Raw genomic sequence first — 20,878 nt, 5'->3', positions numbered from 1 at the left:
ACTCATAAAACGACACTTCATTGTTTGCCATTTTAGATTGGTTATGAATGCAAAGGAAACTGACGCTCTTTTTATACTTTGTTAATCTATATCTTGCAATTAGTGACCATCAAAATCATAATAAAATAATAACAACAGAACAGAATATTTATTGTTAACTAGAGAATACAGTTTATTGTTATTACAATAACATAACACATGGCATGGCAATAGTTGATAAATGTGAGAGTGCATATTTATACATATATAAATATATCAATGGTTTCAACATGTAAAAGGCAATAAAGTTAAGTATTATTATTCAAAGCGTAATATCGTAGCTTAAAAGCATGTTTGCAATACAAAGTTAGTTTTCGTAGAAATGCAGTATTTTCAAAATTTAATAATTGAATAAATTTAAACTTACTTGGTCTTGCATAGTAAAATTTATTTATGTATTTTTTTATTTACTAATATCATTATATTCCGGACAAAACAAAACATACATTCCGTTACGAGTAACATGACCACCCACCGCTGCGCGGTAGCATTAGGCATGTGATTTGATGACGATCGATTATGAGGGTTGTATGATGAAGTCGAACATTTTACGCGAGAAAATGCATATTGGGCCGTTGTTTCGTTGGAATCCAAGCATGGAAACTAATTGCTAGAATGGGACGTTTCATGCTGATCTGTGACAATATATGCAGGTTTAATTGCTGTTATTGTGTTGGTTTCCAGGAACAATTATAATGACGCATATTTGTCGTAACGAAACTCATGTTATTCTACATTTGAAACGTAATTAGAATAACTTATGCTAAATGAGTTATACCTATGGGAAGGAATGGCTTTTCTTGCACACCGGACGTGTAAATGACAATGACAAATGTCTCTTACCAAATAGATCGAAAACGATGAATACCGTCGTGAAATAACCACTTATAGAATATAAGGATATGAATATGTATTAACGGTGCTAATCAAACATAAATTAACAGTAATAATAGCTAAACAAATATATGCGTTTGTGTACGCATTGTTCGAGCGAACGAATTTCTACTCCTTTCTGCACTCTTTTAGACCGAAATTTAACAGGTATGAAAATAAAAAGTTGTATTACACTCGATGTAAGCAACGGCATGTGATAAAACATGCTATTACGTATGATATAAACCATGTACTATGTGTTCTTGCGTTTGTATTGTTCCATTGAACTATATAATTGTTATTTAACTGGTTTCCGGAACGTATCTTATTTTTGTGTTATCTTTCGAGAATATACAGTGCCTTTTTACTGTTTTGAGCGTTTTTAATAAATGAAACTGTTTAGTTAATGCATGTAAAAATATCGGCACTTATCTTTTCGAGTCAAAGTATTGCACTCATGTCAACACGCAAAAATAACTACGATCAATTACAGGTTCATATATTTTTACTTTATATTACCTAAATATATCCGAAGATATAGAGGATATTTGTTGAATTCAGTGTAAGATCGTATTTTATTTCACGAGTGGTCACAGAAAATATATTTTCACGAGTGGCGTACCGACCTTCTTCCGACGTCGAACCCGACGCCTTTCCAACGTCATTCTGACGTCCTGAGCTTGCTGGGTTTTCTCTAAAGATACATTTGGTGAGAAAATGATTGAATTAAAGCGATCCTTACAACGGAAAAATAGGGCGACAAAAAAGAATGATGCACACCGATTGGTATAAAACCATCTATCTGCATGTATTCTAGTCTCTCATTTCAACTTCGTCTGCGTTACAAAGTGGGCATATTCCACCAAGCGCGATAATACACTCACCACAAAACAATGCATCGCACACTCCATTCATATCTTCCGTTCCACATTTCTTTAACAACGCCCCTCCCTTCACATCCTCCTGCTCGCAACAGGAACACTGCTGCTTACTTTTGTTTGGTAAAAATCTGTCGAAACAGAAAAGTTTTGACCTCAGCCAAGAAGAGAAACGAAGCTGGCTTTTCACCATGCTCTCTTTATGAGAGGACTTTACCTGCTGGCGAAGAAATTTCTGAAAGCCAGCCCGTCTGTGTCGAATAGTTTTGTGGAGATAGATAACTCGAGCCTTTTCCTGCTCTGGGTAAAAGTAAGCTGAGATTTTGCGACGAAGCCTCATGCCATATCCACTCAATATGACAAATGCGAGCGCTAACAGGTATAGCAGCAGTAGAACCACTACGGTTGACCATTGCGGTGCTGAGGGCTTAGGAAGACAGCGGCTGAGGAGAAGATTAGCGGTGAACCCTTCTTTGAGGTCTAAACCTTTAATCATTGTCTGGTAGAATTGTGCGAGTGGTCCCTCACCCTTAACAGCGATCTTGACGCGGCCTTGACCTTGAAAGCCAAACTCTATCGACCCATGGGTTTTAATCAACTTTAACACATAGTATAAAATGTAATCAAATAATATGATTACGGTACTGAAGACAACATGAAGAAGAACCTCTGCAAGACCAATTGTGCAGTATTTTCTTTCAAATTCATTTAGTTTGATTGAGCGAGTTCTGACATATTTTGAGAGCTCTCTTTTCTTCAAAGGTAAAACGGAAGTTCGGCCATTGTCAAATTCCATTGAGTCGTGTAATCGAAATTCATTAGTGATGTACACGTTATCATAGCAATCTTTTGCTAAATATCTTTGCACATACCAGAATGACTGTGCAAAAACTAGAAGAAGGGAAACAGAAAGAACCTTTTCCAATATTGAGAAAATTATCTCCAAAACGTCTGCCTTTTCAGCCACATCTTTATTTATATTTGCTTGGATTTTCTTTGCCGACTTAGATGAGTTAGCGTTACCCAAGAAGTCTCCCTTCAAATCAACGTCTGCTGTGATAAACTTCGTTGCGTTATCGATTGCCTCTCTGAAATAAAACACATGTTATATAGTTTTTCTTTTAATGTTCAGTATTTCAAAAGTTAAGGACAACCACTGTCTACTTCGTAATAAAAAGCTTAATAAGAGATGCGATCTATAAATAAAAGTAGATTTACACGTAATTGTTACAATACCTTGTTTTAGTTGCCACATTTGATACGAAATTTTCTGTCGATTTCAACAGATTACATACAGCTTTAATTGAATTAAGTTTGTTACACAACTCCCGGCAAATAACACTGTAATGATAAGAATATAGTAATATAGACAAGTTACTTAAGCTTATTTGTACGAACTGTAAACTTCAAAACGCAATGATGTTCAGCATTGATAATTGAACAATAGCACTGAGGTGGCTTCGTATATATTTTATAAGTATTAAATGAAGCTGCAAAACAGTAAGTATTGTTGTTAGTTAAAATTCAAATATATTACAAGTGAAAGAATCAGCCACCTTGGTTCTAGCATGATTAAGCAATTTAAAAAATGCTTGCAAAAGTTACTAGGATGCATACAATCATAATATTAGTTCAAACAAATACTTTTACATGTGTACTTACTCACACGCTTGTTTACAGTCGCCTAGTTGTTTTTCAATGGTACTCACGCATTCCTAGTAAAGCACGGTGAAATATACATTAACAACATGTGCAAATGAAACTAAAAAAATAATTAAACCTTGAAAAAAATACATATGAAAGTAAAAAGGAAATTATACAAATAAAAAAATGATGGGACAGGTTGTTTGGAACCCCCAAAAATATTTGAAGCAGTTAATTAACCATTTTAATTAACATTGTTAACAATAAAAAAACAATTTAATGTTTATATATACGTGTAATTAATAATTTGAATTTGCAATCTGTTTGATATAGTTTACCTCGAAAATAATATTGATACTCTTTGCTGCTGCAATGGCCGTGTCTATCTCATCTAGTTTAGTTTTTGCAATGACGAAAGCTTCGTTTGTATTTGTGATGAACGCCTCAAGTTCTTGTTTCTGCTTAGCAATGTATGAAGCCATATCTTTGACTGGTTCCGCCAATTGTCTTTGAAGTACGCGTGCTTGATCAGTAATAAGTTCAACAGTACACCCCATACTGCTGCCTGTTTCTTTAGCATTATGTACTATGTTTGCAATTGGTCCTGTTAACAGAACTCCAAATATTATGGACAAAAACAATGCCCGTCCCTTTCCTGTACAGAAATTGGGCAGCACGACTGCCATGATGCAACGGCAACGAGATGATAATGCTAATCCAAAGCAGATAAGAACAGTAGAAATGGCAACTATGATTCCAGCTTGAATTGAAGTGTAATTAAAACTGTATCGTAGATTGACATGGAAAAGACCTCCAATAACAAGGCCCGAGAGAGCACCGAAAACGGCTTTGATCCTCTTGTTTTCATCCCTACCGCTGTGGAAAAGCATATCCGTGGTGGCCTTTAGCTTAGTCAGTGTATCACCGGACTTGCTGTGATCCATTCCTTCGTCCTTCTTGACTTTGCTTGAAACCTTCCCACTCCGATGTTCGGCGATGCTTGTGGTAAAAGATGTTTCAAAAGATTCCTGCAAACAAATCTCCGTGTCAGTTCCAGCCGACTTCTCAAAGTTGCCTTCCAGATTTCTGTCAATGCCGTGCTCATCAATTGCATTCCGTACTTTTTGCACAGAACTATATACCGCGCTTATCACAGGATTGGCTTCCTTTTCAGAATATTTCCGGACCTTGTCATCTTTAAGAACAGTAAAGGTAAAGCTTTCTTAAAACTGACTACAACTTTTGTATATTTAAAACAATGATGTAACTCTAATTTCATTATTCCTTTTTTAAAGTTGTAAATTAAACCGACACGCATATAGATGTAAAGTTTATAGTAAACCCGATAGCGTCCGTATAGAGCTACTACACAGGTAATATTTTCTTGTACAAAAAGTAAATTTACTAAAATCGAGTATATACGTGTAATTTTCCATTCATTGTTAGAATATCGCACAGTTTATAGATTGATAAGCCTTGTCACTGAAGTTTATATTTAGGTTTGATAATTGAAGTTGATTATGTAGATGATTTTGGTATCATAATCGAGCTGAATCATGAAGGTATAACCACCTCGCGTTCCGAAGTCTCCTTCATTTTATACTCTAAAATCCTGAGTAACATATAGTTTTAAACCATTGCGCGGGTCTAAATACAGAACAATGCCAAGTTTGGGTCCGGCTTACCGCTCTCTAGAGTCTAAAGCCCATGAATACTGCGTACCAAAACGTATAGTTAGACACTTTTACATGCGTAAAAAATTATGCTAGTGGTCATAACGAAAAATATATGAGAAAGTGACCTTGAACCCACTTCCTTTCTGAAGAGGGGCAGAAAAAATCTTAAATATTGAACAGAAGCGTTAAAACACAGGAGGTAATGCAGAGGACAACAAGTTCGTAATATGCATTTTTTTAGCATTTTTACTCAAAATTTTCTGTCATCATAAATTATGTGTATGTAGTTACCCACGGTTTGCAGTATCAGTCAAACATTGTGTTAATGTTTGTGAAGTTACCCACGGGTGGCAGTATCAGTCAGACATTGTGACATGTTTGTGTAGTTACCCACGGGTGGCAGTATCATTCAGACATTGTGCTAATGTTTGTGTAGTTTCCCACGGGTGGCAGTATCGGCCAGACATTGTGACATGTTTGTGTAGTTACCCACAGGTGGCAGTATCGGCCAGACATTGTGACATGTTTGTGTAGTTACCCACGGGTGGCAGTATCAGTCAGACATTGTGACATGTCTGTGTAGTTACCCACGGGTGGCAGTATCAGTCAGACATTGTGACATGTTTGTGTAGTTACCCACGGGTGGCAGTATCAGACATACATTGTGACATGTTTGTGTAGTTACCCACGGGTGGCAGTATCAGTCAGACATTGTGCACATGTTTGTGTAGTTACCCACGGGTGGCAGTATCAGTCAGACATTGTGCTAATGTTTGTGTAGTTTCCCACGGGTGGCAGTATCAGTCAGACATTGTGACATGTTTGTGTAGTTACCCTCGGGTGGCAGTATCAGTCAGACATTGTGCACATGTTTGTGTAGTTACCCAAGGGTGGCAGTATCAGTCAGACATTGTGCACATGTTTGTGTAGTTTCCCACGGGTGGCAGTATCAGTCAGACATTGTGACATGTTTGTGTAGTTACCCACGGGTGGCAGTATCAGTCAGACATTGTGCACATGTTTGTGTAGTTACCCACGGGTGGCAGTATCAGTCAGACATTGTGCACATGTTTGTGTAGTTACCCACGGGTGGTGGTATCAGTCAGACATTGTGACATGTTTGTGTAGTTATCTTCGGGTGGCAGTATCGGCCAGACATTGTGACATGTTTGTGTAGTTACCCACGGGTGGCAGTATCAGCCAGACATTGTGCACATGTTTGTGTAGTTACCCACGGGTGGCGGTATCAGTCAGACATTGTGACATGTTTGTGTAGTTACCCACGGGTGGCAGTATCGGCCAGACATTGTGCACATGTTTGTGTAGTTACCCACGGGTGGCGGTATCAGTCAGACATTGTGACATGTTTGTGTAGTTACCCTCGGGTGGCAGTATCGGCCAGACATTGTGCACATGTTTGTGTAGTTACCCACGGGTGGCAGTATCAGTCAGACATTGTGCACATGTTTGTGTAGTTACCCACGGGTGGCGGTATCAGTCAGACATTGTGACATGTTTGTGTAGTTATCCTCGGGTGGCAGTATCAGACAGACATTGTGACATGTTTGTGTAGTTACCCACGGGTGGCAGTATCAGTCAGACATTGTGCACATGTTTGTGTAGTTTCCCACGGGTGGCAGTATCAGTCAGACATTGTGCTAATGTTTGTGTAGTTACCCACGGGTGGCAGTATCAGTCAGACATTGTGACATGTTTGTGTAGTTACCCACGGGTGGCAGTATCAGTCAGACATTGTGCACATGTTTGTGTAGTTACCCACGGGTGGCAGTATCAGTCAGACATTGTGCACATGTTTGTGTAGTTTCCCACGGGTGGCAGTATCAGTCAGACATTGTGCACATGTTAATGTAGTTACCCTCGGGTGGCAGTATCGGCCAGACATTGTGACATGTTTGTGTAGTTACCCACGGGTGGCAGTATCAGTCAGACATTGTGCACATGTTTGTGTAGTTACCCACGGGTGGCAGTATCAGTCAGACATTGTGCACATGTTTGTGTAGTTACCCACGGGTGGCAGTATCAGTCAGACATTGTGCACATGTTTGTGTAGTTACCCACGGGTGGCAGTATCAGTCAGACATTGTGCACATGTTTGTGTAGTTACCCACGGGTGGCAGTATCAGTCAGACATTGTGCACATGTTTGTGTAGTTTCCCACGGGTGGCAGTATCAGTCAGACATTGTGCACATGTTAATGTAGTTACCCTCGGGTGGCAGTATCGGCCAGACATTGTGACATGTTTGTGTAGTTACCCTCGGGTGGCAGTATCGGCCAGACATTGTGACATGTTTGTGTAGTTACCCACAGGTGGCAGTATCAGTCAGACATTGTGCTAATGTTTATGTAGTTTCCCACGGGTGGCAGTATCAGTCAGACATTGTGCACATGTTTGTGTAGTTTCCCACAGGTGGCAGTATCAGTCAGACATTGTGCTAATGTTTGTGTAGTTACCCTTGGGTGGCAGTATCAGTCAGACATGGTGACATGTTTGTGTAGTTACCCACAGGTGGCAGTATCAGTCAGACATTGTGACATGTTTGTGTAGTTACCCACGGGTGGCAGAATCAGTCAGACATAGTGACATGTTTGTGTAGTTACCCACGGGTGGCAGTATCAGTCAGACATTGTGCACATGTTTGTGTAGTTACCCACGGGTGGCAGTATCAGTCAGACATTGTGACATGTTTGTGTAGTTACCCACGGGTGGCAGTATCAGTCAGACATTGTGCACATGTTTGTGTAGTTACCCTCGGGTGGCAGTATCGGTCAGACATAGTGACATGTTTGTGTAGTTACCCACGGGTGGCAGTATCAGTCAGACACTTTGTGACATGTTTGTGTAGTTACCCACGGGTGGCAGTATCAGACATACATTGTGACATGTTTGTGTAGTTACCCTCGGGTGGCAGTATCAGTCAGACATTGTGCACATGTTTGTGTAGTTACCCACGGGTGGCAGTATCGGCCAGACATTGTGACATGTTTGTGTAGTTACCCACATGTGGCAGTATCAGTCAGACATTGTGCACATGTTTGTGTAGTTACCCACGGGTGGCAGTATCAGTCAGACATTGTGACATGTTTGTGTAGTTACACACGGGTGGCAGTATCAGTCAGACATTGTGACATGTTTGTGTAGTTACCCACGGGTGGCAGTATCAGTCAGACATTGTGACATGTTTGTGTAGTTACCCACGGGTGGCAGTATCGGCCAGACATTGTGACATGTTTGTGTAGTTACCCTCGGGTGGCAGTATCAGTCAGACATTGTGACATGTTTGTGTAGTTACCCACGGGTGGCAGTATCGGCCAGACATTGTGACATGTTTGTGTAGTTACCCTCGGGTGGCAGTATCAGTCAGACATTGTGCTAATGTTTGTGTAGTTACCCTCGGGTGGCAGTATCAGACATAAATTGTGACATGTTTGTGTAGTTACCCACGGGTGGCAGTATCAGTCAGACATTGTGACATGTTTGTGTAGTTACCCACGGGTGGCAGTATCAGTCAGACATTGTGCTAATGTTTGTGTAGTTTCCCACGGGTGGCAGTATCAGTCAGACATTGTGACATGTTTGTGTAGTTACCCACGGGTGGCAGTATCGGTCAGACATAGTGACATGTTTGTGTAGTTACCCACGGGTGGCAGTATCAGACATACATTGTGACATGTTTGTGTAGTTACCCACAGGTGGCAGTATCAGACAGACATTGTGACATGTTTGTGTAGTTACCCACAGGTGGCAGTATCAGACATACATTGTGACATGTTTGTGTAGTTACCCTCGGGTGGCAGTGTCGGTCAGACATAGTGACATATTTGTGTAGTTACCCACGGGTTGCAGTATCAGTCAGACATAGTGACATGTTTGTGTAGTTACCCACGGGTGGCAATATCAGACAGACATTGTGACATGTTTGTGTAGTTACCCACAGGTGGCAGTATCAGTCAGACATTGTGCACATGTTTGTGTAGTTTCCCACGGGTGGCAGTATCAGTCAGACATTGTGCTAATGTTTGTGTAGTTTCCCACGGGTGGCAGTATCAGTCAGACATTGTGCACATGTTTATGTAGTTACCCACAGGTGGCAGTATCAGTCAGACATAGTGACATGTTTGTGTAGTTACCCACGGGTGGCAGTATCAGACAGACATTGTGACATGTTTGTGTAGTTACCCACAGGTGGCAGTATCAGACATACATTGTGACATGTTTGTGTAGTTACCCACAGGTGGCAGTGTCGGTCAGACAGTGTGACATGTTTGTGTAGTTACCCACAGGTGGCAGTATCAGACATACATTGTGACATGTTTGTGTAGTTACCCACAGGTGGCAGTATCAGACATACATTGTGACATGTTTGTGTAGTTACCCACGGGTGGCAGTATCAGACAGACATTGTGATATGTTTGTGTAGTTACCCACGGGTGGCAGTATCAGTCAGACATTGTGACATGTTTGTGTAGTTACCCACGGGTGGCAGTATCAGACAGACATTGTGCACATGTTTGTGTAGTTACCCACGGGTGGCAGTATCAGTCAGACATTTTGTGTAGTTACCCACGGGTGGCAGTATCAGACAGACATTGTGCACATGTTTGTGTAGTTACCCACGGGTGGCAGTATCAGTCAGACATTGTGATATGTTTGTGTAGTTACCCACGGGTGGCAGTATCAGTCAGACATAGTGACATGTTTGTGTAGTTACCCACGGGTGGCAGTATCAGACAGACATTGTGCACATGTTTGTGTAGTTACCCACGGGTGGCAGTATCAGTCAGACATTGTGACATGTTTGTGTAGTTACCCACGGGTGGCAGTATCAGTCAGACATAGTGACATGTTTGTGTAGTTACCCACGGGTGGCAGTATCAGACAGACATTGTGCACATGTTTGTGTAGTTACCCACGGGTGGCAGTATCAGACAGACATTGTGCACATGTTTGTGTAGTTACCCACGGGTGGCAGTATCAGTCAGACATTGTGAAATGTTTGTGTAGTTACCCACGGGTGGCAGTATCAGTCAGACATTGTGACATGTTTGTGTAGTTACCCACGGGTGGCAGTATCGGCCAGACATTGTGATATGTTTGTGTAGTTACCCACGGGTGGCAGTATCAGACAGACATTGTGATATGTTTGTGTAGTTACCCACGGGTGGCAGTATCAGTCAGACATTGTGACATGTTTGTGTAGTTACCCACGGGTGGCAGTATCAGTCAGACATTGTGACATGTTTGTGTAGTTACCCACGGGTGGCAGTATCAGTCAGACATTGTGACATGTTTGTGTAGTTACCCTCGGGTGGCAGTATCAGTCAGACATTGTGATATGTTTGTGTAGTTACCCACGGGTGGCAGTATCAGACAGACATTGTGATATGTTTGTGTAGTTACCCACGGGTGGCAGTATCAGTCAGACATTTTGTGTAGTTACCCTCGGGTGGCAGTATCAGTCAGACATTGTGACATGTTTGTGTAGTTACCCACAGGTGGCAGTATCAGACATACATTGTGACATGTTTGTGTTGTTACCCTCGGGTGGCAGTATCAGTCAGACATTGTGACATGTTTGTGTAGTTACCCACTGGAGACAGTATCAGTCAGACATTGTGACATTTGTTTGTGCAGTTACTTACCCACGGGTGGCAGTATCAGTCAGACATTGTGACATGTTTGTGTAGTTACCCACGGGTGGCAGTATCAGTCAAACATTGTGACATGTTTGTGTAGTTACCCACAGGTGGCAGTATCAGTCAGACATTGTGCTAATGTTTGTGTAGTTTCCCACGGGTGGCAGTATCGGTCAGACATTGTGCTAATGTTTGTGTAGTTACCCATGGGTGGCAGTATCAGACAGAAATTGTGACATTTGTATGTGTAGTTACCCACGGGAGACAGTATCAGTCAGACATTGTGCATTTGTTTGTGTAGTTACCAACGGGTGGCAGTTTCAGTTAGACATTGTGACATGTTTGTGTAGTTACCCACGGGCGGCAGTATCAGTCAGACATTGTACATCTGTTTGTGTAGTTTCCCACGGGTGGCAGTATCAGTCAGACATAGTGACATGTTTGTTTAGTTACCCACCGGTTGCAGTATCAGTCAGACATTGTGCTAATGTTTGTGTAGTTACCCACGGGTGGCAGTATCGGTCAGACATTGTGACATGTTTGTGTAGTTACCCTTGGGTGGCAGTATCAGTCAGACATTGTGCACATGTTTGTGTAGTTACCCACCGGTTGCAGTATCAGTCAGACATTGTGCTAATGTTTGTGTAGTTACCCGCGGGTGGCAGTATCAGACAGACATTGTGCACATGTTTGTGTAGTTGCCCACGGGTGGCGGTATCAGTCAGACATTGTGCACATGTTTGTGTAGTTACCCACTGGTGGCAGTATCGGTCAGACATTGTGCACATGTTTGTGTAGTTACCCACGGTCGGCGGTATCAGTCAGACATTGTGCACATGTTTGTGTAGTTACCCACGGGTGGCAGTATCGGCCAGACATTGTGACATGTTTGTGTAGTTACCCACGGGTGGCAGTATCAGTCAGACATTGTGACATGTTTGTGTAGTTACCCACGGGTGGCAGTATCAGACATACATTGTGACATGTTTGTGTAGTTACCCACAGGTGGCAGTATCAGACAGACATTGTGACATGTTTGTGTAGTTACCCACAGGTGGCAGTATCAGACATACATTGTGACATGTTTGTGTAGTTACCCTCGGGTGGCAGTGTCGGTCAGACATAGTGACATGTTTGTGTAGTTACCCACGGGTGGCGGTATCAGTCAGACATAGTGACATGTTTGTGTAGTTACCCACGGGTGGCAATATCAGACAGACATTGTGACATGTTTTTGTAGTTACCCACAGGTGGCAGTATCAGTCAGACATAGTGACATGTTTGTGTAGTTACCCACGGGTGTCAGTATCAGACAGACATTGTGACATGTTTGTGTAGTTACCCACAGGTGGCAGTATCAGACATACATTGTGACATGTTTGTGTAGTTACCCACAGGTGGCAGTGTCGGTCAGACAGTGTGACATGTTTGTGTAGTTACCCACAGGTGGCAGTATCAGACATACATTGTGACATGTTTGTGTAGTTACCCACAGGTGGCAGTATCAGACAGACATTGTGACATGTTTGTGTAGTTACCCACGGGTGGCAGTATCAGTCAGACATTGTGATATGTTTGTGTAGTTACCCACGGGTGGCAGTATCAGTCAGACATAGTGACATGTTTGTGTAGTTACCCACGGGTGGCAGTATCAGACAGACATTGTGCACATGTTTGTGTAGTTACCCACAGGTGGCAGTATCAGACATACATTGTGACATGTTTGTGTAGTTAACCTCGGGTGGCAGTATCAGTCAGACATTGTGACATGTTTGTGTAGTTACCCACTGGAGACAGTATCAGTCAGACATTGTGACATTTGTTTGTGCAGTTACTTACCCACGGGTGGCAGTATCAGACAGACATTGTGACATGTTTGTGTAGTTACCCACGGGTGGCAGTATCAGTCAAACATTGTGACATGTTTGTGTAGTTACCCACAGGTGGCAGTATCAGTCAGACATTGTGCTAATGTTTGTGTAGTTTCCCACGGGTGGCAGTATCGGCCAGACATTGTGATATGTTTGTGTAGTTACCCACGGGTGGCAGTATCAGACAGACATTGTGATATGTTTGTGTAGTTACCCACGGGTGGCAGTATCAGTCAGACATTGTGACATGTTTGTGTAGTTACCCACGGGTGGCAGTATCAGTCAGACATTGTGACATGTTTGTGTAGTTACCCACGGGTGGCAGTATCAGTCAGACATTGTGACATGTTTGTGTAGTTACCCTCGGGTGGCAGTATCAGTCAGACATTGTGATATGTTTGTGTAGTTACCCACGGGTGGCAGTATCAGACAGACATTGTGATATGTTTGTGTAGTTACCCACGGGTGGCAGTATCAGTCAGACATTTTGTGTAGTTACCCTCGGGTGGCAGTATCAGTCAGACATTGTGACATGTTTGTGTAGTTACCCACAGGTGGCAGTATCAGACACACATTGTGACATGTTTGTGTAGTTACCCTCGGGTGGCAGTATCAGTCAGACATTGTGACATGTTTGTGTAGTTACCCACTGGAGACAGTATCAGTCAGACATTGTGACATTTGTTTGTGCAGTTACTTACCCACGGGTGGCAGTATCAGTCAGACATTGTGACATGTTTGTGTAGTTACCCACGGGTGGCAGTATCAGTCAAACATTGTGACATGTTTGTGTAGTTACCCACAGGTGGCAGTATCAGTCAGACATTGTGCTAATGTTTGTGTAGTTTCCCACGGGTGGCAGTATCGGTCAGACATTGTGCTAATGTTTGTGTAGTTACCCATGGGTGGCAGTATCAGACAGAAATTGTGACATTTGTATGTGTAGTTACCCACGGGAGACAGTATCAGTCAGACATTGTGCATTTGTTTGTGTAGTTACCAACGGGTGGCAGTTTCAGTTAGACATTGTGACATGTTTGTGTAGTTACCCACGGGCGGCAGTATCAGTCAGACATTGTACATCTGTTTGTGTAGTTTCCCACGGGTGGCAGTATCAGTCAGACATAGTGACATGTTTGTTTAGTTACCCACCGGTTGCAGTATCAGTCAGACATTGTGCTAATGTTTGTGTAGTTACCCACGGGTGGCAGTATCGGTCAGACATTGTGACATGTTTGTGTAGTTACCCTTGGGTGGCAGTATCAGTCAGACATTGTGCACATGTTTGTGTAGTTACCCACCGGTTGCAGTATCAGTCAGACATTGTGCTAATGTTTGTGTAGTTACCCGCGGGTGGCAGTATCAGACAGACATTGTGCACATGTTTGTGTAGTTGCCCACGGGTGGCGGTATCAGTCAGACATTGTGCACATGTTTGTGTAGTTGCCCACTGGTGGCGGTATCAGTCAGACATTGTGCACATGTTTGTGTAGTTACCCACGGTCGGCGGTATCAGTCAGACATTGTGCACATGTTTGTGTAGTTACCCACGGGTGGCAGTATCGGCCAGACATTGTGACATGTTTGTGTAGTTACCCACGGGTGGCAGTATCAGTCAGACATTGTGACATGTTTGTGTAGTTACCCACAGGTGGCAGTATCAGACAGTCATTGTGACATGTTTGTGTAGTTACCCACAGGTGGCAGTATCAGACATACATTGTGACATGTTTGTGTAGTTACCCTCGGGTGGCAGTGTCGGTCAGACATAGTGACATGTTTGTGTAGTTACCCACGGGTGGCGGTATCAGTCAGACATAGTGACATGTTTGTGTAGTTACCCACGGGTGGCAATATCAGACAGACATTGTGACATGTTTGTGTAGTTACCCACAGGTGGCAGTATCAGTCAGACATAGTGACATGTTTGTGTAGTTACCCACGGGTGGCAGTATCAGACAGACATTGTGACATGTTTGTGTAGTTACCCACAGGTGGCAGTATCAGACATACATTGTGACATGTTTGTGTAGTTACCCACAGGTGGCAGTGTCGGTCAGACAGTGTGACATGTTTGTGTAGTTACCCACAGGTGGCAGTATCAGACATACATTGTGACATGTTTGTGTAGTTACCCACAGGTGGCAGTATCAGACATACATTGTGACATGTTTGTGTAGTTACCCACAGGTGGCAGTATCAGACATACATTGTGACATGTTTGTGTAGTTACCCACGGATGGCAGTATCAGACAGACATTGTGATATGTTTGTGTAGTTACCCACGGGTGGCAGTATCAGTCAGACATAGTGACATGTTTGTGTAGTTACCCACGGGTGGCGGTATCAGTCAGACATAGTGACATGTTTGTGTAGTTACCCACGGGTGGCAATATCAGACAGACATTGTGACATGTTTGTGTAGTTACCCACAGGTGGCAGTATCAGTCAGACATAGTGACATGTTTGTGTAGTTACCCACGGGTGTCAGTATCAGACAGACATTGTGACATGTTTGTGTAGTTACCCACAGGTGGCAGTATCAGACATACATTGTGACATGTTTGTGTAGTTACCCACAGGTGGCAGTGTCGGTCAGACAGTGTGACATGTTTGTGTAGTTACCCACAGGTGGCAGTATCAGACATACATTGTGACATGTTTGTGTAGTTACCCACAGGTGGCAGTATCAGACATACATTGTGACATGTTTGTGTAGTTACCCACGGGTGGCAGTATCAGACAGACATTGTGATATGTTTGTGTAGTTACCCACGGGTGGCAGTATCAGTCAGACATAGTGACATGTTTGTGTAGTTACCCACGGGTGGCAGTATCAGACAGACATTGTGCACATGTTTGTGTAGTTACCCACAGGTGGCAGTATCAGACATACATTGTGACATGTTTGTGTAGTTAACCTCGGGTGGCAGTATCAGTCAGACATTGTGACATGTTTGTGTAGTTACCCACTGGAGACAGTATCAGTCAGACATTGTGACATTTGTTTGTGCAGTTACTTACCCACGGGTGGCAGTATCAGACAGACATTGTGCACATGTTTGTGTAGTTACCCACGGGTGGCAGTATCAGTCAAACATTGTGACATGTTTGTGTAGTTACCCACAGGTGGCAGTATCAGTCAGACATTGTGCTAATGTTTGTGTAGTTTCCCACGGGTGGCAGTATCGGCCAGACATTGTGATATGTTTGTGTAGTTACCCACGGGTGGCAGTATCAGACAGACATTGTGATATGTTTGTGTAGTTACCCACGGGTGGCAGTATCAGTCAGACATTGTGACATGTTTGTGTAGTTACCCACGGGTGGCAGTATCAGTCAGACATTGTGACATGTTTGTGTAGTTACCCACGGGTGGCAGTATCAGTCAGACATTGTGACATGTTTGTGTAGTTACCCTCGGGTGGCAGTATCAGTCAGACATTGTGATATGTTTGTGTAGTTACCCACGGGTGGCAGTATCAGACAGACATTGTGATATGTTTGTGTAGTTACCCACGGGTGGCAGTATCAGTCAGACATTTTGTGTAGTTACCCTCGGGTGGCAGTATCAGTCAGACATTGTGACATGTTTGTGTAGTTACCCACAGGTGGCAGTATCAGACATACATTGTGACATGTTTGTGTAGTTACCCTCGGGTGGCAGTATCAGTCAGACATTGTGACATGTTTGTGTAGTTACCCACTGGAGACAGTATCAGTCAGACATTGTGACATTTGTTTGTGCAGTTACTTACCCACGGGTGGCAGTATCAGTCAGACATTGTGACATGTTTGTGTAGTTACCCACGGGTGGCAGTATCAGTCAAACATTGTGACATGTTTGTGTAGTTACCCACAGGTGGCAGTATCAGTCAGACATTGTGCTAATGTTTGTGTAGTTTCCCACGGGTGGCAGTATCGGTCAGACATTGTGCTAATGTTTGTGTAGTTACCCATGGGTGGCAGTATCAGACAGAAATTGTGACATTTGTATGTGTAGTTACCCACGGGAGACAGTATCAGTCAGACATTGTGCATTTGTTTGTGTAGTTACCAACGGGTGGCAGTATCAGTCAGACATTGTGACATGTTTGTGTAGTTACCCACGGGCGGCAGTATCAGTCAGACATTGTACATCTGTTTGTGTAGTTTCCCACGGGTGGCAGTATCAGTCAGACATAGTGACATGTTTGTTTAGTTACCCACCGGTTGCAGTATCAGTCAGACATTGTGCTAATGTTTGTGTAGTTACCCACGGGTGGCAGTATCGGTCAGACATTGTGACATGTTTGTGTAGTTACCCTTGGGTGGCAGTATCAGTCAGACATTGTGCACATGTTTGTGTAGTTACCCACCGGTTGCAGTATCAGTCAGACATTGTGCTAATGTTTGTGTAGTTACCCGCGGGTGGCAGTATCAGACAGACATTGTGCACATGTTTGTGTAGTTGCCCACGGGTGGCGGTATCAGTCAGACATTGTGCACATGTTTGTGTAGTTACCCACTGGTGGCAGTATCGGTCAGACATTGTGCACATGTTTGTGTAGTTACCCACGGTCGGCGGTATCAGTCAGACATTGTGCACATGTTTGTGTAGTTACCCACGGGTGGCAGTATCGGCCAGACATTGTGACATGTTTGTGTAGTTACCCACGGGTGGCAGTATCAGTCAGACATTGTGACATGTTTGTGTAGTTACCCACAGGTGGCAGTATCAGACAGTCATTGTGACATGTTTGTGTAGTTACCCACAGGTGGCAGTATCAGACATACATTGTGACATGTTTGTGTAGTTACCCTCGGGTGGCAGTGTCGGTCAGACATAGTGACATGTTTGTGTAGTTACCCACGGGTGGCGGTATCAGTCAGACATAGTGACATGTTTGTGTAGTTACCCACGGGTGGCAATATCAGACAGACATTGTGACATGTTTGTGTAGTTACCCACAGGTGGCAGTATCAGTCAGACATAGTGACATGTTTGTGTAGTTACCCACGGGTGGCAGTATCAGACAGACATTGTGACATGTTTGTGTAGTTACCCACAGGTGGCAGTATCAGACATACATTGTGACATGTTTGTGTAGTTACCCACAGGTGGCAGTGTCGGTCAGACAGTGTGACATGTTTGTGTAGTTACCCACAGGTGGCAGTATCAGACATACATTGTGACATGTTTGTGTAGTTACCCACAGGTGGCAGTATCAGACATACATTGTGACATGTTTGTGTAGTTACCCACGGGTGGCAGTATCAGACAGACATTGTGATATGTTTGTGTAGTTACCCACGGGTGGCAGTATCAGTCAGACATAGTGACATGTTTGTGTAGTTACCCACGGGTGGCAGTATCAGACAGACATTGTGCACATGTTTGTGTAGTTACCCACAGGTGGCAGTATCAGACATACATTGTGACATGTTTGTGTAGTTAACCTCGGGTGGCAGTATCAGTCAGACATTGTGACATGTTTGTGTAGTTACCCACTGGAGACAGTATCAGTCAGACATTGTGACATTTGTTTGTGCAGTTACTTACCCACGGGTGGCAGTATCAGTCAGACATTGTGACATGTTTGTGTAGTTACCCACGGGTGGCAGTATCAGTCAAACATTGTGACATGTTTGTGTAGTTACCCACAGGTGGCAGTATCAGTCAGACATTGTGCTAATGTTTGTGTAGTTTCCCACGGTAGGCAGTATCGGTCAGACATTGTGCTAATGTTTGTGTAGTTACCAATGGGTGGCAGTATCAGACAGAAATTGTGACATTTGTATGTGTAGTTACCCACGGGAGACAGTATCAGTCAGACATTGTGCATTTGTTTGTGTAGTTACCAACGGGTGGCAGTTTCAGTTATACATTGTGACATGTTTGTGTAGTTACCCACGGGCGGCAGTATCAGTCAGACATTGTACATATGTTTCTGTAGTTTCCCACGGGTGGCAGTATCAGTCAGACATAGTGACATGTTTGTTTAGTTACCCACCGGTTGCAGTATCAGTCAGACATTGTGCTAATGTTTGTGTAGTTACCCACGGGTGGCAGTATCGGTCAGACATTGTTACATGTTTGTGTAGTTACCCACGGGTGGCAGTATCAGTCAGACATTGTGACATGTTTGTGTAGTTACCCTTGGGTGGCAGTATCAGTCAGACATTGTGCTAATGTTTGTGTAGTTACCCACGGGTGGCAGTATCGGCCAGACATTGTGACATGTTTGTGTAGTTACCCTCGGGTGGCAGTATCAGTCAGACATTGTGACATGTTTGTGTAGTTACCCACGGGTGGCAGTATCAGTCAGACATTGTGACATGTTTGTGTAGTTACCCACGGGTGGCAGTATCAGTCAGACATTGTGACATGTTTGTGTAGTTACCCTCGGGTGGCAGTATCAGTCAGACATTGTGACATGTTTGTGTAGTTACCCACGGGTGGCAGTATCGGTCAGACATAGTGACATGTTTGTGTAGTTACCCACGGGTGGCAGTATCGGTCAGACATTGTGACATGTTTGTGTAGTTACCCACGGGTGGCAGTATCGGTCAGACATAGTGACATGTTTGTGTAGTTACCCATGGGTGGCAGTATCAGTCAGACATTGTGCACATGTTTGTGTAGTTACCCACGGGTGGCAGTATCAGTCAGACATTGTGACATGTTTGTGTAGTTACCCACGGGTGGCAGTATCAGTCAGACATTGTGACATGTTTGTGTAGTTACCCACGGGTGGCAGTATCAGTCAGACATTGTGACATGTTTGTGTAGTTACCCTCGGGTGGCAGTATCAGTCAGACATTGTGACATGTTTGTGTAGTTACCCACGGGTGGCAGTATCAGTCAGACATGGTGACATGTTTGTGTAGTTACCCTCGGGTGGCAGTATCAGTCAGACATTGTGACATGTTTGTGTAGTTACCCACAGGTGGCAGTATCAGTCAGACATTGTGCACATGTTTGTGTAGTTACCCACGGGTGGCAGTATCAGTCAGACATTGTGACATGTTTGTGTAGTTACCCACGGGTGGCAGTATCGGCCAGACATTGTGACATGTTTGTGTAGTTACCCACGGGTGGCAGTATCAGTCAGACATTGTGACATGTTTGTGTAGTTACCCACGGGTGGCAGTATCGGCCAGACATTGTGACATGTTTGTGTAGTTACCCACGGGTGGCAGTATCAGTCAGACATTGAGACATGTTTGTGTAGTTTCCCACGGGTGGCAGTATCGGCCAGACATTGTGCACATGTTTGTGTAGTTACCCACGGGTGGCGGTATCAGTCAGACATAGTGACATGTTTGTGTAGTTACCCACGGGTGGCAGTATCAGTCAGACATTGTGCACATGTTTGTGTAGTTACCCACGGGTGGCAGAATCAGTCAGACATAGTGACATGTTTGTGTAGTTACCCACCGGTTGCAGTATCAGTCAGACATTGTGCTAATGTTTGTGTAGTTACCCACGGGTGGCAGTATCGGTCAGACATTGTTACATGTTTGTGTAGTTACCCACGGGTGGCAGTATCAGTCAGACATTGTGACATGTTTGTGTAGTTACCCTTGGGTGGCAGTATCAGTCAGACATTGTGCTAATGTTTGTGTAGTTACCCACGGGTGGCAGTATCGGCCAGACATTGTGACATGTTTGTGTAGTTACCCTCGGGTGGCAGTATCAGTCAGACATTGTGACATGTTTGTGTTGTTACCCACGGGTGGCAGTATCAGTCAGACATTGTGACATGTTTGTGTAGTTACCCACGGGTGGCAGTATCAGTCAGACATTGTGACATGTTTGTGTAGTTACCCTCGGGTGGCAGTATCAGTCAGACATTGTGACATGTTTGTGTAGTTACCCACGGGTGGCAGTATCGGTCAGACATAGTGACATGTTTGTGTAGTTACCCACGGGTGACAGTATCGGTCAGACATTGTGACATGTTTGTGTAGTTACCCACGGGTGGCAGTATCGGTCAGACATAGTGACATGTTTGTGTAGTTACCCACGGGTGGCAGTATCAGTCAGACATTGTGACATGTTTGTGTAGTTACCCACGGGTGGCAGTATCAGTCAGACATTGTGACATGTTTGTGTAGTTACCCTCGGGTGGCAGTATCAGTCAGACATTGTGACATGTTTGTGTAGTTACCCACGGGTGGCAGTATCAGTCAGACATGGTGACATGTTTGTGTAGTTACCCTCGGGTGGCAGTATCAGTCAGACATTGTGACATGTTT

At 43.6% G+C, this 20,878-nt stretch overlaps 1 protein-coding gene across 3 annotated transcripts in view; it reads right to left on the bottom strand.

Moving 5' to 3' along the window:
* Positions 1-207: 207 nt before the first annotated feature.
* The window catches only part of LOC128202999 (DC-STAMP domain-containing protein 2-like), a 44,391-nt gene continuing 23,720 nt past the window's right edge, over positions 208-20,878 (bottom strand). For 2 of the 3 annotated variants that reach the window (XM_052904225.1, XM_052904236.1), the window contains exons 2-6: positions 3,773-4,629; positions 3,453-3,505; positions 3,027-3,131; positions 1,797-2,878; positions 208-1,606 (exon numbers count right to left, since the gene is read on the bottom strand). In XM_052904225.1, the coding sequence (XP_052760185.1) occupies positions 1,503-1,606; positions 1,797-2,878; positions 3,027-3,131; positions 3,453-3,505; positions 3,773-4,629 (2,201 nt within the window). In that variant the 3' untranslated portion in view covers positions 208-1,502. Of the gene's footprint in view, positions 2,879-3,026; positions 3,132-3,452; positions 3,506-3,772; positions 4,630-20,878 lie in introns of all 3 variants that reach the window. The other variant, XM_052904242.1, reaches the window with a different exon arrangement.

Source organism: Mya arenaria, chromosome 2, assembly GCF_026914265.1.
Source record: "Mya arenaria isolate MELC-2E11 chromosome 2, ASM2691426v1".
NCBI classification, from domain to species: Eukaryota; Metazoa; Mollusca; class Bivalvia; order Myida; family Myidae; genus Mya; species Mya arenaria.
The sequence above is the reverse complement of the archived record's forward strand: the minus strand, read 5'-3'. Positions and strand labels throughout refer to the sequence as shown.